At 42.1% G+C, this 17376-nt stretch overlaps 1 protein-coding gene across 3 annotated transcripts; it reads right to left on the reverse strand.

The window, feature by feature from the left end:
- Positions 1 to 3275: 3275 nt before the first annotated feature.
- VDAC3 (voltage dependent anion channel 3) lies at positions 3276 to 16520 on the reverse strand. Of its 3 annotated transcripts, none has more exons than XM_028481027.2 (9): positions 16123 to 16238; positions 14112 to 14180; positions 13243 to 13292; positions 10260 to 10412; positions 9368 to 9420; positions 7822 to 8049; positions 6437 to 6587; positions 5557 to 5614; positions 3276 to 4431 (listed from the first exon to the last, which is right to left on the reverse strand). In XM_028481027.2, the coding sequence occupies exons 2-9, from the start codon at positions 14176 to 14178 to the stop codon at positions 4340 to 4342; spliced, it is 852 nt and encodes a 283-aa protein (XP_028336828.1). In that variant the 5' UTR covers positions 14179 to 14180; positions 16123 to 16238; the 3' UTR covers positions 3276 to 4339. The 3 variants fall into 3 exon arrangements, with proteins under 3 accessions (XP_028336828.1, XP_054936909.1, XP_023987287.1); XM_055080934.1 differs by lacking the exon at positions 16123 to 16238 and adding an exon at positions 15746 to 15764; XM_024131519.3 differs by lacking the exon at positions 16123 to 16238 and adding an exon at positions 16332 to 16520 and having other exon boundaries at positions 4101 to 4431.
- Positions 16521 to 17376: the final 856 nt, after the last annotated feature.

The following is a 17376-nucleotide window of genomic DNA, read 5'->3' on the forward strand; positions in this document are numbered from 1 at the left end:
TGCCAAGAGGGAAGAGATATGGGGATATATGTATATGTATAACTGATTCACTTTGTTATGCAGCAGAAACTAACACACCATTGTAAAGCAATTATACTCCAATAAAGATGTAAAAAAAAAAAAAAGAACAGGGGTGCTGTTTCTAAAGGGGAAGAGGCCGAGGGAACTGACCCAAGAGCACACAGAGCTGCGGGCTTAAAGGGAAGGGGGGGCTCCACGTGCATGTGCGTGCAGAGAACACGGCGGGGTGGCGCACAAACAGCCCCGGCTCTCTCTCAGGGCTCCTTCTGTCCCAGGTTCTAGAACCTGAGCCTGGCCAAGTTGGCAGTGAGCTTCCAAGCACAGACACTTAGTAACTAAATGAAGCTTCAGGACATGGACTGTCCTCTGCCCCTTGAGCAGTGATGCTCAGACTATGATGATGGATTAGCGATGCACAGTCTCTTGCAGAGGGAATTAATATTTAAAATATGGTGTGTGAACTTTCATCTCTTCTTACAAAATCTAATAAAAACCTCATGCCTATTATTTTCTCATCACGAGCAGCATCACACTTTGCTCAATGTCTCTGTCTGGGTAGCTTTCCCAAGGGGAGTGAGCAGGAACCACTGGTGTTTCTTGCCTTGGCTGATGGCCAGCCTCGCGGACCCTGGGACCGGGGGGCGCATCCTCTGATGAGCCCTGAGCGCACTCACCACTGCCAGATACGCTGCCTGCTGTGGCCTGCGAGGAGCCCTCTGCATTTTTCACAATAACATTGATTAGAAGAACTTGCCCCTGGTTACAGAAATAAGAAATTCACTTTAGAAAACCAGAAAAATTGTAGTAAAACATAAAACAAATAAAAATTAGTTATGATTCCACCTTCCTGAGGTAACGAACATTAACATTCTGGAGTATTTTCTCCTATATTTGCATAAACATTTTTCTTAAATAAAACTGAGATTAGTTTTTCACCTCGCTTTCTCTGTGTAACATTGTGAACAATCCTCAATGATTCTTACTCCTCAAAACCATGATTTTTGATGGCTGAGTAATATTCCACTTAATGGAGAGACATACCATCATTCCCCGTTCATTTCATCATCCCCATTTGAACAGTTATCAATTTGTCTCTATTATAAAGAACACTGCAGTGAGAAACCCTGTACATCAATCTGTGTGCATCTCTGATGATTTCCTTAAGGCAAATTCCCAGGCATGGAGCCACCGAATCAAAGAACCACCTGACATCAGATGCGTCTAAACCAGAATGTTGGTTCTCTGCTCCCAGGCTGCACTGAAGGGCAAATAAGCTACCTTGAGGGTAAGGCTCAAGAATGTGGATCCCAGCAGGGTCCTGAATGGACCAATTTTTCAAATTAAATAAGATCAGATAAATGAGTGGCCACAGGAGTTACAAGGCTAAACTGGAGAGACGGGGGCGGCAGCGGAGGGGGGAATTGCTCAGGTGCATTTTACAGGAGAGAAGAGCTAGTACTGAGAATTCCCACATGAGAAACCACAAGGAAGACCTCTGTCCCAGGACCCCTGGCATGGCTTCCTCTCCCGGGCGACTGTGCTCCAAGCTGTTCGTGTGAGCAGCCAGCAGATTACGTCACGTAGGTGACCAGGACAGGGCCTGGCACAGAAGCTCAAGAAATGTGCTTTCCTTTCTGCTACAACCTAATGACGAGGTACTCAGAACACAGCCCAGCCAGCAATATGAGTCAGTAAAACTGCGGAATAAAGGCTGAACTTCACGTCCCTACGTTCATATCCGGGTTACTGGATCAACACAAAGTCTGGCTCTTTAACGCTGTAAGAACACGTCACTTAAAAGGGAGAGCGCAAGGAAGGAAAAGGCACCGACCTACAGCAATCTCCTTCCCATCTGACTCAGGCCGTTAAGTACAACCAACCTCATCAGGTAGCAGTTGATTAGGGGAGCATCTCAGCAGCAGTTCCTTGCACCTTCTCATGCCCCAGCCCCATCATTTCCGTGCACCGCCCCTAAACACCACCAGACTGAAGAGACACGTCCACAGCCACACCCCTCTAACGCGAGGCGCTCCCGGTGCAGCCGCCAGCCCAGCTCAGCGCCCCATCCCCGTTCAGGCTGCACAGAGTTCTCCCTGTAAGATACAGGTGTCAACGACACAGAATGAATTTGTCGTTTATGCCCCTCATTCCCTTTTCCTTTTCTGTTATACTTAATCTCCTGTAATGGTGGTTCAACCCACAAAGACAGTGAGACGATAAAACTGTATCATGTGGCTGGTGTCACAGATATCTTCTGACATAAGAAGCAGTGGTTGGAATTTGGATTCTAGTAAAGATAATCTTTGGTGGGTGGTAGGGAAATACCTTGCAGCACTGAAATTTTCCAAAAGCAATCGTGTCCAGTTGTTTTTAAGATGACTCATTTGGAAGCTAAGCAAGGAACTTGAATAGGCAAATCAGAGAATTATAAATGATTAGTAAACATACGAAAACAGCTCCATCTCACTGGCCATTAGGGAGATGCAATTAAAGCAAGGTATCATTTTTCACCTCTAAAACTGGTAAAAATCTTGAAGTCTGATAACATTCAGCGTTTTTGCGGATATGGGGAAATGGGTACTCTTCGCCACCACTAGTAGAAACACAGATTGGTACAAAATTTCTGAAGGGCGATTTTGTACTACTTATCGACTGTGCACAACCTATGACTCAGCAATCTCACTTCCAGAAACCGATCCTGTAGACCTGCACCTCTCATACAACAGCCCCTACTGTACATGTGGCTATTCAATTTTAAAAGTAATTTAAATGAAACAGAATTAAAAACTGAGTTCTTCCACTGACCTACTTACATTTCAAGTGCTCAACAGCTTCGCATGGCTAGTGGCTGCCGTGTGGGACAGTGCAGACATACCTCATTTTCATCATCACAGAAAGTTCTACTGGGCAGTGCTGCCATGGGAATACTCGTGGAAGTGGACAAAGATAAACGGACAAAGATATTCAATGCAGCACTCTTTGTAAAGCAGACTGGATATAGGAAAAAGGGGAATAAATAAATGCCACATTTATACAAAAATATAAAAATAAAAAATATGAGGCATATTTATACCAACAGAAAGAGGACTCTGCTGTTAACTTTATAAGTATGTTGCAAGACAAGACATGCATTTTAACATTTTATATATATAGATAGATATATATGTAATCTCTGAAGACACTGAAAAATATTGCAAGGATATATGTCAGACTATTAATGGCAGTGGAAGAAAGAGGGACTGGAGAGAGGAATGGGAATTTTCACTTTTATTTATGCTTACACTGACTGAATCTGTAGCAACCAGCACATATTTTGTTAAAAAAAAAAAATTTTCAAAAGGAGCTCTACTCTTAGAAAGATGATTTACCAATAAGCCCTGAAAACATCAGTCTACTCATTTCTTTTCTAAACTGCTATTTCCATCCACTGGCCATCATTCTTCTAGATCTAGTCATCAAAAGCATTGTCCTGAGGCCCGGGGGGGGCCACGGATGCAACCCGTCCAGCCGTGACCCCTCCCACCAGCCTCTCCCTGGCAGCATTTCCCCCAATTGTACTCTTTCCTTTGCCCTCTTTTCATCCACTCACACGCTCACTCTCCCTCAGCAGCTTTACAAAACTACCGACAGGATATAGTCTCTCACACCGCAACAGGTAGCAAGGACCTCAGCAGACGTGCTTCTAACCCCCCAGAACAAAACGCACTGTTTGACAACTCGGCCTGACCGCAGAAGAGCAGCAGGAGGGCGGTGAGCAGGAGTGGCGGGACGGGCAGCAGCACAGATGATTCAGACACAAATCCCACGGATGAGTGCTTTTCACAACAAAATCAATCCCACCAAATATAAGAAACCAGCACTGGCAAGTGAGATGAACAATTATGTTCCAAATGTGATGGGTTTATTTTATTTTACTCTGCTGCAAAACGAAAGATTCCACTACCGCACAGAGACCAGTATATTACAAGGTCATGAAAAAGTGGTGTGGGACATGCAGGACGTGATGGACAACTGGAGGGTCGGGTCATCTCCTTTGTAACATGACACTATACTGTCGCTGAGCAACACATTGAAAATAACACTGCGGAATTGAACTGAAATGTGGCACGAACATGACGACTTCCGGGCATGCCTTCAAGCACACCTCCCTTAGGCTGGGCTCGATATCTAGGCTTCAGTGTGAGAAGGATTACAATTCTTTGGAAGAATAAAAAGTTCACACTTTTGAAATTTCACAGAAGAATTTTAAGGCCAAAACATAGTGGGTTCATTTCTCTTCACCTCCAGGGACAAAGCTGATGCTTTATTCAAAACCACATTAAGCTTCTAGTTCAAATCCCAGCCCGACCTTGTGCCCTCCTGCACTGAAGTTCTTTCCATCGATTAGAGCTGACAGGGTCAGTTTCACTCCTAGGAAGAAGCAAACACCACAATCACTTGTAAGAAGCATTACAATCAGATCTGCATTTCCTAGAAACAATGGGTGGAGTCAATGACATGGGTTACAGCTGGCTATGAGATTACCTCTGTTACTAACTCGATGCCGGGTTACCCACAGCCACCTGACCTGTAAAGCACAGTCACGGCACACTTTATTTGGAGTTCAGGGTTAAGAATGATGAGTGACCAACCAAACTCACGAGCCACAGTAACCAAGTTATTATTAGGAATACAGTAAGTCCCCTATGTACAAACCTCCAAGCTGTGAACTTTCAAAGAGGCGAACGTGTGTTCACGTGTCCGGCATACATTGTCACATGTGTGCATCCTCTACAAGTGGTTGTGCTTTTGTGTACTTTACTGTACAGTACTGTATAGAGTACAGTAGTACGGTATCTCTATTTCAAGCCCAGGACGTCCAGAAGCAAGCATAAAAGCAGTGGTGATGTAGCTGGTACAGTACTACCCAGACATCACTGGATCGTTTCTTCAAGAGGCTAGACAGAATTGAATCCAGCAAGGAGCCAGAACCTGTGCCATCCACGTCAGGAGTGAGTGAAATGGCAGCCTGCCCTCCGTCTCCTATTGCTGACGACCCTTCAGCTCTGCCATCTCCCTCCTGCTCTCCTCCTCCAATCAGTAACTCTTCTTGCCTGTCCACTCGATGCCAGCCCATGTGCCGGCTGTTGTACTGGACTACTGTGCTTTTCAAGGTACTGTACTGTAAGATTAAACATGTTTTATTTGTTGTGCTTGTTTATGTATTATTTGTGTGAAAAGTATTATAAACCTATTACAGTACAGTACTATATAGCCAATTGTGTTAGCTGGGTACCTAGGCTAACTTTGTTGGACTTACGAACACATTGGACTTACAAACGTGCTCTTGGAATGAAACTCGTTCATATGTAGGGAACTTACTGTACAAAAATATTTTTTTAAACAAAAGTGCTTAATCTGTTTTACTTCGAACAACCAAATGTTACAAAACGGTCTGAATCAACCTAAAGTGACTGCAGGCTGTCTGTAGGTTATTTTCATTATTCCTCAATCACCTTCTACCCCAAGCCCATAGTTATTCACTCCTTTACTCACCTGGTCGAAGGGTCTGAGTATAACCCAGTCCAATCAGGCTGGCATTATTCACTTTAGCCTAAGATTAGGAGATGAAATAGAAACAGAAAACAATCAATTTCATAATATATAAGTCCAACACAACCACTCCATGCATCAGATTTCCAAAGCTGAAACACCTTAGGACCAATCCAGAATTAGTAAAACTGAAAACTTAATTAATAAAAGATAAATCTTTTAAGAAGTCAGTATGGGACAGAGGGGACCTTGAGAATGCATGCTTAAAGGCCTCAAGCAAAATTTTAAAACACTGTGCAGCCAAACATCCCTCCTGTGAACTGAATTCTTTTGAGTTACCAGTTTTACAGCCTCTGACAGTGGTAAGAGCATGAACTCTGGTGACAGACAGATCTGGGATCATACCTTGGCACTGTCTCTTATTGTGTGACCTTGGGCAAGTTACCTGACCTCTCTAAGTCTCAGCTCCCTCATCTATAAAATGCGGATGAGGGTAATACTACTCACCAAATAGAGTAGTTGTGAGGGTTAAATGAGATAATACACACAAAGTCTTAGCACAGGACCTGAAATTTAAGAGCTCAATTAGTGTTATTACCAAGAATTACCAACGGGCACAGGAATAGTAATCGAAACCCAGGAACTTATAGATAAGAAAATTTTGAGGCCAAAGACAGAAAATGACTTTAGAAGGTCAGACAACAAATACAGGAGGAACTAAGATTAGAACCCACAGTTCCTGACTTCAGGTATATGCTCTTTTCACTACACAATGAGTAGCTCAAAGTTAATAAAGAACATGCAAACTACAACCACATCACAGCATCCATTTACGACTTAGACAAAAGCCTAAGAGCAGACCCAATCTGCAGCACATTCTTACACATAGAGAAGTTCTACAATCCAGCTTGTACTTAGCGGCGATGCCGAAACGGGTGTTGTTACTGCCAGCCGTCCACGCAAGGTTTATTGACGTTTCAATCTTCTCGTTCACCTTCTGGTAGATCGACCCTCCAAATTCAGTGCCATCGTTCCTGTTTTCACAGCATAAGAAAAGTCATAAATATCTAGTTTGTTACAATATGGAAACAAATTCTAAGACTATCTAAATCAGGGTCTTATTTTACAGCTACAGACTTCAGCAGACTTCTAGCGTAACTGACTTCCAAACAAACCAGTTATGTGATTTATAGCCACCTAATTAAAGCACAGTAACATCTGACTCATTTACTTGGCTCCTCCGCATGACATGAATTTCTTAGACACAATTCAATTATGCACAAAGGCAGACACCTCAAGTAAATATGATCTGTATGTCTCTGAGATGTTCACAGTATTCAGAAACTTCAAAGTAGAGTTATATAAAGATTCTGAGAAAAAAAATATATAGTAGTACAAGCCAATTCTGGATTTCACTCGGAACACAATCTTAGCATTAGAAAGCACCCTCCAGACAATAGCTACAGTGCATGGCCCCAGGGAAGTACGTGACCAACGTATTGCTTCAGAGCACCTCAGCAGTCAGTCCCTGAGTTTTCATAATACTGTTTCACCTATTTCAATGCCTCTTTCTACACCACTAGTGACTTTATTTTAGTCACCATAAGTGGCATAGAGTGTCTAGTGGAAAGCAATCTGCAACACTTCAAAAACACAGAGCTGATCCTTTGCTTTTCTTCCTGGGACAACAGCAGTGCCCAGTAGGCCAAGACATAAAATACAGTTTAAAAGTTCAAATTCATGTAACCAACAGGCTGCAGCCTACAGACTTGAACCCAGGACTGCTCTGAGGACTTCCGCTACTTCTGAATACAGCCCAGGTAACTGGGTTCTGACCAGGGTACCTGAAAACCTCCACAGAATTACACCGGGGATGCTCCAGGACGCTCAGATCAATTAGGGGGTTGTTCATGATCCTAACAGACCTGCTTCTAGAAACTGACAAGATGAACAGGGAACCAGAGGAAGCAGGAACGCCTCCAAAGGATCCCTTCTATCAGGAGGTGACCGCTGCCCGGGCTCTCCATCCCAGTGGTTGGGGTACAGGCTCAGAGGCCAGCAACTGCCAGCAGCACAGCACTAGCGCCAAGTGCACGAACCCTGCAGTGCTCCGCCGACTACGAGCGGCACAGTGAGGCTGGATGCCCACCAAGGCATGATTTCATGCAAGCACCACCCCTTCCAACCTTCTCCACATGCTAACGGCTACCATCCTTCTGGGTGACTGTGCCGGCACTAAAGGAGGAACTCTGAACTATGAACACTCACACGTGAGTGTGCAGCTGGAAGTCTGCAGCCTTGTAACCCAGGGCGAAATTATTCTGTGACAGTTTGGATTTGGCTGTGTCAAAACTCATCTGATAGCCAGCAAGCCAACCTTCAATGGCCAACACAGCCCAGCCATAGATGGTTGGTCCAGAAAAATCTATATCAACATTACTGCCAAGACTGAAACAATCCCGTTTATAGGAGGCCTTCAATTTCCCACTCTTCTTTCTGTAAAAAAAGAAACAAACAAAAACAACACAATGAAAACAGCACAAGTTTTCACTGCTGTCCAGAAATCTTTAGAGTAAGATCCCTCCTCTCCCATAATGTAAATACTGTTTTGACAGGTGGCACATATACAGTAAAAATGTTTCAAATGACAGCTCTACAAATGTAATTTTGTTAGGATTAGAAACATATATACTATTTTTTACCTATTCCTCACTGTAAGTTCAAATGATAGGGTATTTCATGATTAATTTCATGAAAGCGTAAGTATTAAAAAGGTGTAAGATGGGCTTCCCTGGTGGCGCAGTGGTTGAGAGTCCGCCTGCCGATGCAGGGGACGCGGGTTCGTGCCCCGGTCCAGGAGGAGCCCTCATGCCGCGGAGCGGCTAGGCCCCTGAGCCACGGCCGCCGAGCCTGCGCGTCCGGAGCCTGTGCTCCGCAACGGGAGAGGCCACAACAGTGAGAGGCCCGCGTACCGCAAAAAAAAAAAAAAAAAAGGTGTAAGATATTTCAGTACCAAATTAATAATCTGAATGTGTATGTATACAGACATACATACAGGAAACCAAATTTCTTTAAATGTTTCCAAGTGCTACAAAAGGTAATGCCCGACAAACTTCTAAACTATTAATCTATCATAGAGAGAAGTGTACTTTATTTTTTAATAAGCATATTTATTTTCCTTAGGCCAGTGTTTCCTCCCTGGACAATGTTAGATGGATGGAACAGAAGTGTACATTTTTGAAGGACAATACTGAAAACACGAAATCAGTTCTTAATAGTCCTGCGCTTGTCCTGAAGACAACACAGGTGTGTAGCAGGAAGGACATGCCTGCTGTTACAGTGGAGGAGAAATGCCACGTGGCCCCCATCAAGCACCTGTCCTTTAGAGAAAGGCAGGTAGGAAACAACATAATCCCCATTTTTCAGATGAAAAAACTGAGTCAGAGAAGTTGGGGGACTTACAAAGGCTAAGAAATCAAGTAAGCAGAACTATTCTCTGCAGTGTTCTGGTGCCAGGAGACTACACTCTTCTCTTAAGATGTTAACTTCTCAGAAAGACATCACATCCATGAATCTTCAGGACAGCTTAAAAAATATCTCGTCTCAGACCCCTCTAGCTCCTAAATTTTTTCTACTATGTGCCTCTTTGAGTGTCACATAGGGAGTGTCCTCAGGGAGTGTCCCTCACTCTCTCCTGCACACACAGGTCTCTGTGCCCCTCACCTCCAGAGCTCCTCCTGCAGTTCCCTGCCCTAGACCTCTCTATCCCTTCAAGCCAAAAGACCATTTCAGAAAATGGGGTTGGGATAATTACCCTGTGTTCGGTACAAATATGGTATCAAGAGTCAGTTTCAACCCTTCAGCCAACTGAAAAATAAAGATTTCAAATTAACAATCAGCAATTTTTAATTCTTTTCTTGACTTGAAAAACCAACTCTAAAGTTTTCTCTAACTTCCTCTCTAACAAATAAGAAAGTCATTAAAGAAAGCCAAATATTAAATGATTTAATAAATTGCCTCTTCTTCCTTCCCTGCCCCCTATCCCACTCCCCTCACCCACAGGCTTCATCATGATTCTCTCACCCAAAGAAAGGCTAAAACATATAGATCAAATCCTGTTATAGCCAATAATGTAAATTAGAGTACAAAACCACAAAATCCCAATACAACAAAATAACTGTGATACTCTCTTGAAATTATTATAACTGGATATTTAACAAGCCAACCTAAATAATTTATTCAGCTATACATACATATGCATTATCTATATATGGTAATGTGCAAATAAACATACTTCAAAAAATAGTGCCCTGAATGTAGCAGGCACTTGACAAATAACTGCTGAAAGATTTTCTCTTTGAAAACATTAAAGAATTTTAGAAACATTTTTCTGTGGAGTGAATTTTGCAATGATTACAAAACAAAATTAAATTAGATCACTACAAATAGCTTGGTCTACTCAGGAGAGGCTCAGCTGTGTAACAGTAAGTATTATAGAACTGGTCAGAACAAAATATATCATAATTATGTACACAGCAACAAAACCTTACTTTCTAGAAACATAAAACATACCAAAGAAGGCCACATGCAGAGAAAAAATACGAAAACTAGACAGGGTGCAAGATCTCAAATTATATTTGGGATTTGTTCATCATTTTATCCCCAAGATAACTTTACCCTACAAATAACTTCCAACGCTCTCTTACCTTATTCTCCAAAGAGATTTCTGTCCCAAGAGTATTGTCTGTGTTCCACTTTTGGGTGAAGGTCAGTCCATAGTTACAAATCTTGTATTTGGTCTCTAGGTTGCCTGATGCTTTCCCTGTATCAGTGTAAGCATGACCAGAAGTAGAAAATTCCTGGGAAGAAAAAATAATTACTTTAAAATCAGCTCATCAGATAGAAAATATTCATTCCAGAAAGTAATGGTCAATGTAGCAGAAACCAACACAACTTACTTTTTACCACAGCCCTACTCTGCAGCAACTTGTTTCCTGCTTTCCTTCCTTCTTTCCAATCTCTAAATATTTTAACCAGTCTTGCATCTTCCCATTACTCCACCTCTCTTACTGATACTTCTGTGCCATATACTCTCTTACTAAATGGGAATCTCTCTTTTAAAAGAAAAATATCTTTACTGAAAATAAATGTCTTTTCTAAAAAGACAAAAATATTGAATCTTAAATATGTACTTTCATGACATGAAAAAGACTATCAGTTCTCTATCATACCTTTTGAACTATTAGTTAACTTTAAAGTCCTTAAAAAGCCCCAAACACCAGAAGCCCTAGATTGCCCCCTTTTAATAGGGCCAGAACTTTAATGCATTAAAAAGCCTTATTTTTATTGTGGTGAAATACACTTAACATAAAATTTACCATTTTAACCATTTTTATGTGTACAGTTCACTGGCATTAAGTACATTCACACTGTTTTAAAAACTTCATTGCTTTTGTCCACAAAACTACCCGTAAGACTATCAGCATAAACAAATTCAATAATTGAAAGTACCCATTTTTCACAAGAAAATGAAATGTTGTAACTTATCCCTCTTCCCTGTCAAATAGTTACTATGAATGCCTTAAAATATATCCTCCTCCCGGTTAGGTGTCCCTCAGTCATATGACAATAAGCAATTAGAAATAGATCTCCTTCTGGGGGAAGCAAACAGTCAACACCTGTCACTGTCAATCTATGAACTGTCAAGAAAAAACATTTCTGATTGGCCCTGTTTCTAAAGAACATTTCTGAAATATTGCCAACAGTAATGAAACCCTGCCCACTAACGCTCGTTCTGCAGGCCGATGAAACAACTGGGAAACTGTGATCTGTTTATCTACACCACGCAGAAAGTTTTCAAAGAGAATATCACACTGCACACTAAGGGCAAGGCCTTGGTAAAACACGACAAAATGCTAGTCATGTTTAATAGTTCACATCACTTTCTTTTAGTAGATCCAGCTATCTAGTGTTTCATTTTTCACATTTACCTTTCATAAACTTGCACGTATAGCAAATATAAACCTTAATTTTGGTGCAAAAAATAAAGGTAAAAGAGTATTTAGTCTATATTTCTTTCTTATCATCATCATTTCTTAGTCTGAAGCTCTGTCAAAAATCTAAAATGCCAGAGGTACAAATCTCAAAGCAAAGGCTAGAATTTTCCTAAGTTGAGTTCCAGGCTCACAATTGCTTCAGTTTTTGTCTAATTTCATTATTAGCTCAAACAGTGCAAAATGTATTTATAACATACACATAACATCTACAGTTCTGCATTAAATGCTAGTATGCAGCAAAACAATCATGAAAATGTTACTGTTATAGATGGCATATCATAAAAATACCAAGATACGATCGAGAATTTGGAGCAGTGGATGAAATTTACCCTAAATCAGTACCAGAGAACAAAAGCAGCCATAAAAACAAGCACACAAATATACTGTTTTTCTTACCATCTGAATGAATATTCACACACAACAGCAGCATGAAAGGGAGATAAAATTTTAGTTGTTGATTTTTGCAACACAAACCTACCTTGAGCAAATTCTGAAGTACTAATCAAAATGAGTATAATTTTTCTATTTTAATAGACGATATAACAAAATCCCATCCTAGTAGGGTAGCTGCATACATATTTATTTACTACCAGAAAACCCAGGGAAAGAATAATAGTAACAAACCAGGACTATATGAAGCATAAGACAAAGTACCATAAATATTCCACATGCTTCTTGCCCTTCTAATTTAATCATTATATCCAGAAATAAAATTTGCGCTGGTTGGAATAGGTAAATACCAAACAAAAAAGATGCAGCCAATAAAGAGAAATCAGAGAATAAGGTGAAGGTAAAGTTGATCTATTTGCTGAGACTTACTTAAAGAAAGCTCTGGTTAGTGACGCTTTGATAATACACTGATATATCCTTTACCATATTCTTAACTTCCAGTAAAAAAGACTTTATGAACATTAATAAAAACTGTAGACTAATCTTCTACATGCATTTCTACATTTGTTTCAACTAATCATGAAGGGACACAGACTAAAATTAATTTGTTTCTGTAAAAGGGCAACAAAATTTGCATGAACCCAATACAAGGGAAGCAAAGATTTTAGTGTCCATATACATATTCATGAAAGTATAAAGATATGGCATGGGTCAAAAAAAAAAAATATATATATATATATATACATATGAATACATATATTCTGTATCTTCTGAGAATAAGACTCAGAATACTCTTATTATGACAAACACAAAGGGTCTCCCCCCAAATTCAACCTGACTGTCCTTGGGCTCAAGTGGCTGAGCAGCTCACTGAAATCTGAGAGCAGGACAAAGCTGTAGGGAAGACAGCATAGCACCAAAAGTATGCTGTTTCAAGTAACTTGACTAAACAATGATTTTTAAACAGGTTCCTTTAAGTTAATTATGCTACATCTATTAAAAATATATTAAGGGGCTTCCCTGGTGGCACAGTGGTTGAGAATCCACCTGCCAATGCAGGGGACAAGGGTTCGAGCCCTGGTCCAGGAAGATCCCACATGCCGCAGAGCAACTAAGCCCGTGCGCCACAACTACTGAGCCTGCACTCTCCTGCGTGCAGCAATGAAGACCCAACGCAGCCAAAAATATAATTAATTAATTTAAAAAAAAAAAAAAAAAATATATATATATATTAAGTACTTACCACTCCACTACATGACTTGGTTCTCAGATCTATTTTGACCATGCCAAATCCTAGACACACACAAAAAATTAATGTACAAAATGTGACATGCACTCCAGTCTTTGCAACTTAGAAATTATGAAAATAGTCCATAGTACATTCCATATGGAAAATACTCAGTATTCTTGTTAGGTGAGAGTTCCACAAGGAATTGAATTATAACAAAATAACTTAAGTTTAATTTTTAAGTCCCTCAAAATAATAAAGACATATTTTGAAAATATAAGTTAAAAAAACAAACGGATGAAAGGAATATGTACTATTTTAAGAACCAAAATTATTAAAAAATTATGCAGATATATATATACAAGCTTAAAATATATAATTAACATTACTAGTTAATAAAAAATCAAATGTGTTCAGCACAAAAAATTAAAAATGTAAAGACTAAATTTTTAAAACTAAAAATAAATGTCCACTTGCTTTCAAACACTGTATGTTCCTCCAAAGAAGTCAAAAGCTGTGTCTTCACCGTCGTGAAAACACTGCCATTATTTGGAGGAGGAAAACTACACCCCCTACGTTAGCTGTCCCCAGGGCTAACCAAAGGAGGCACACATATTACAGATTTATATGATTTCACCCGACAGATAATATTAAATATGCAAATGCTATGTATGTGTTAATGTACATAACAGCTTTTAATGCCTGTGGGACTCTACCTCTAAAAACAGAAGTCTAGTAACCTGCTAATGGTGATCCCCTTAAACCTTGTAAAATAAGATTAATGCTGACTTAACCTCATTTTACTAAGCACAGTATCTCCCATATAGTAGGCATTCAGTACTAATGCTTACCCCCAAATTGGCAATTCACAATAGCATACTTACCATATCCTTTGTTGAAGACATCCTTGGCAGCCTTTCCTAGGTCACAGTAAGTCGGTGTGTTACACATATCTTATAAAGAAAAATGAGGACAAGGGGATAAAAGTAACTATTTAGTATTTATTCACTGTTCAACTGTTTAGTTCTGTGAGAAGAGGTATACAGTTTTTTCTTCTTTTGCGTCATTAATGCTTATGCCCTAATGCAAGCCAAGTTAAGAGAAAGCATGCTGCTCCTTTAAAAAGAGCTTTCCAGAATGCTAGAGAATAAAAGGGTTTTTCATGAGATTCACAAAGGTCATCTTTCTGATTGCATTGCAAAGAAAAGAAATTTCTCCCAGGCTGAAGGAGATGGTCTGTTAAACTGGAGTTTCACTTTTTAAAAAAATGCAAAAATGTACATTAGAAAAACATTTCTTGGGCTGTTATAAAGCCAAAGAGCTGTGTAAGATGTCAAGGTAAATTTTCTGAGGATCTGTAAAACAGATGCAATTAAACATCTTCAGGGTTACCGTTTTTGCCACTCTGACATTCAGTTCTTAAGAATTACCACACTAATTGAAATGTATTCACCCAGAGTATGCCCTCTCTCAAAACTCTTCTTAAAATAAAGTGCTATAATCTTACCTAGTAACCAGATATAGGACAGGGTCTACCTGCAGCAGTCTGCTCCCCCAAATCAGTATACACTCTAAAGTTACAGCCTTCAAAACCCAAGGGGCCTGACTTTTCATCTTGCCTACTTAGTATTCAGCCAGCCTTTCTACTGCCAAGACGACCCTCACATCAAAATCTCAGGCCTATCAACACTGCTGAACATACCACTCCTTTGCCCTGTGCACCACGGGAGACCTCTTCCTGCAGCAGCCTCAAAAGCCACATCCAACAGGTCGTAGAACCACCTCAAGCAACCCCAGTGGCCCCACTACTACACCAGAAACATCCAGAGCACCAGCTAGCCCCTGAACCACCTACAAAACCGAAGGCATTTATTTCTATTTGGCCGAGCTCTTAGTCTGGCCTGCTGCTAAGTGTCTGCCTATCCCACCACACCTGAACACTACACACACTTTATGGTGCACTTCGTAATTGTGAATTCACTTAAAATTTGTCCCTTAACCTAAACCTGTCAAATATGACAGATATTAGGATATATTAAGAGAACAGAGTATTAAAATATATATAGTTACGAAGAAAGCGTAAAGGTGAAAGGAGATAAATGTACTGACTCATAGCATCGTAAAGCTTTGTTCTAAGCCACAAGGTTTCATAGTTCACTCCCAGAGCAACTGATTTACAATTCAGTCCTTTGTGTTCAAAGGATCAATTTTAGGCTTTTTACACATTGCCAACTGCAATCTGATATTACTCTTTATGATCACAACCGATGCCGGTATCTGTTGAAATGTTTCCCGAAGTTCAGTCTAAAAAGCAGGCACTACGAATTCAAATAGAAATGTTAAGGCTTTACAGTCTGGTTTTTTCTCTACCGACAAAATACACTTAAATGTTCAGAAACATCCATCCAAGGACCCATTACAGTCTTTTAACATTTTGCTTCCTTTTCAAAACGACCTGCCAGACACTGCAAAAGTCGTGTAGGGGGTTGGACCTCAATTTTGCCTAGTTTAAGCTTACTTTTTCAGGCCCAAGGATCCTGATGGGAAGTGCACTGCTGGTATGATCAAGCAAAAACTCGAGAAACCCCAGAGACGTCACGTTCCGCACATTTCCATGACTACAAATGCACTTGTCCGTGGGCACGCACAGCGCACCGGGGTTGCAGGAGCCGCGGTCGGGGGATGGGGGGGTGGCGGGTTAGCTATAACCCAGCTTCACACGATTACTAACGGGACCGTCAGCTCGCCTCGCCCCTTGAAGGTGCACATTCAGCATCCTCCCCTCGGCGGCAGGGAGTGGAAGAGCCCCCCTGATGTTAGACTCCAATGCCGGGGAGGAAGCCGGGGGCGGGGGTGGGTTCGGGGTTCGAGGACCCGACTTCCCTCGAAACCAACCTCCCGTCCGGCCTCACGCCCGGAGAGTCCTGAGGGCCGGCCGGGCGCAAGCAGGTGGCGGCGCGACGGTCCATCACCCGAGGAGCCGGTCCCCGCCGACCCCGCCCGCGGGCCCGCGCCCTGTTAGGCAGCCCTTCCTCCCGCAGGGCCCTGCCGGTCGCCGCCCCGCCCCCGCCCGGCCGCCGGCCCGCGGCCCCGGCTCGCCTCACCTCCGATGGGAGGACCTGTCCGCTCAGCCAGGAGGGCACGCCCGCTCCGCCAGGGAACCGAAGAAGGTCTTCTTCAGAGTAACGCCGTTCGCGCCTGCGCGCCCCGAGCCCCGCGTCGCGGCTGCGCCGGAGTGTCGCGCCGGGGTCGCGCGCGGCAGGCCAGAGGCGGACCTACATCTCCAACCGTCCGAGTGTGCGCGTGCGCGGTAGGGCCCGGCGCGCAGGGACGGGCGGGGATTGACGTGAGGCGCGCAGGCCGGGGGACCGCACCTTTGTCCGCCAGGGGCCCGCTCTCGCGAGAAGGCGCGGAGGCTACTAGTTACCGTTGCCAGGGGAGGGGCCGCGGCGGCGGATGCGGCGGTACTAGCCACTCCGCAGTGGATGCTGGCACAGCCGACCCCGGCGTCTCCTTATCTGGGGGATGCCTGGCAGATCTGTATGGGGATTTCGTCTCAGGGTGACTAAAATTCAAGAATGTGGCCCTTAGGTCATCTCGTCTTAAGAATGAGAAAAATAAGTCCCGAGGGGGTAAGTGACGTGACTTATTCAAGATGACACAGGGTAAATGATAATTCAAAGGCAGAGAGGAGATGGAGGCGGGAAAGCTCTCCTTCAGAGGCGAACTGCAGCTCATAAGTGTAGAAGAAATTATAGAAATAGGAAATCACCACTTTGGAGCCACCAATAACTGATTCCAGCAAAATTCATCAATAGATGCTGGACGGTTGAGGATATTCATACAGTTCCAAAGTGTTATCCCACAGGTTACTTAGTGAAGAGAAAAGGGTACCTTCACATCAAAGAAGTCACCCTCAACCGAGTGATCAAACTTGACATCACCAGGGATGGTACAGACTGACATCACATGCTCATTCTTGCCAAAAAAGTGACTTCTCTCTATTCACAAGGAAACAATCAGATTGAGGGACAATCCAAATAGAGGGACATTCTGCAAAACAACCACCTGGTCTCTTCGAAAATGTAAATTTCATGAAATATTAAGAAAAAGGCTAGTGAACTGTTCTAGATTAAAGGAGACAAAGAT

The sequence above is a fragment of the Physeter macrocephalus genome, chromosome 20, assembly GCF_002837175.3.
Source record: "Physeter macrocephalus isolate SW-GA chromosome 20, ASM283717v5, whole genome shotgun sequence".
Classification (NCBI taxonomy): Eukaryota; Metazoa; Chordata; class Mammalia; order Artiodactyla; family Physeteridae; genus Physeter; species Physeter macrocephalus.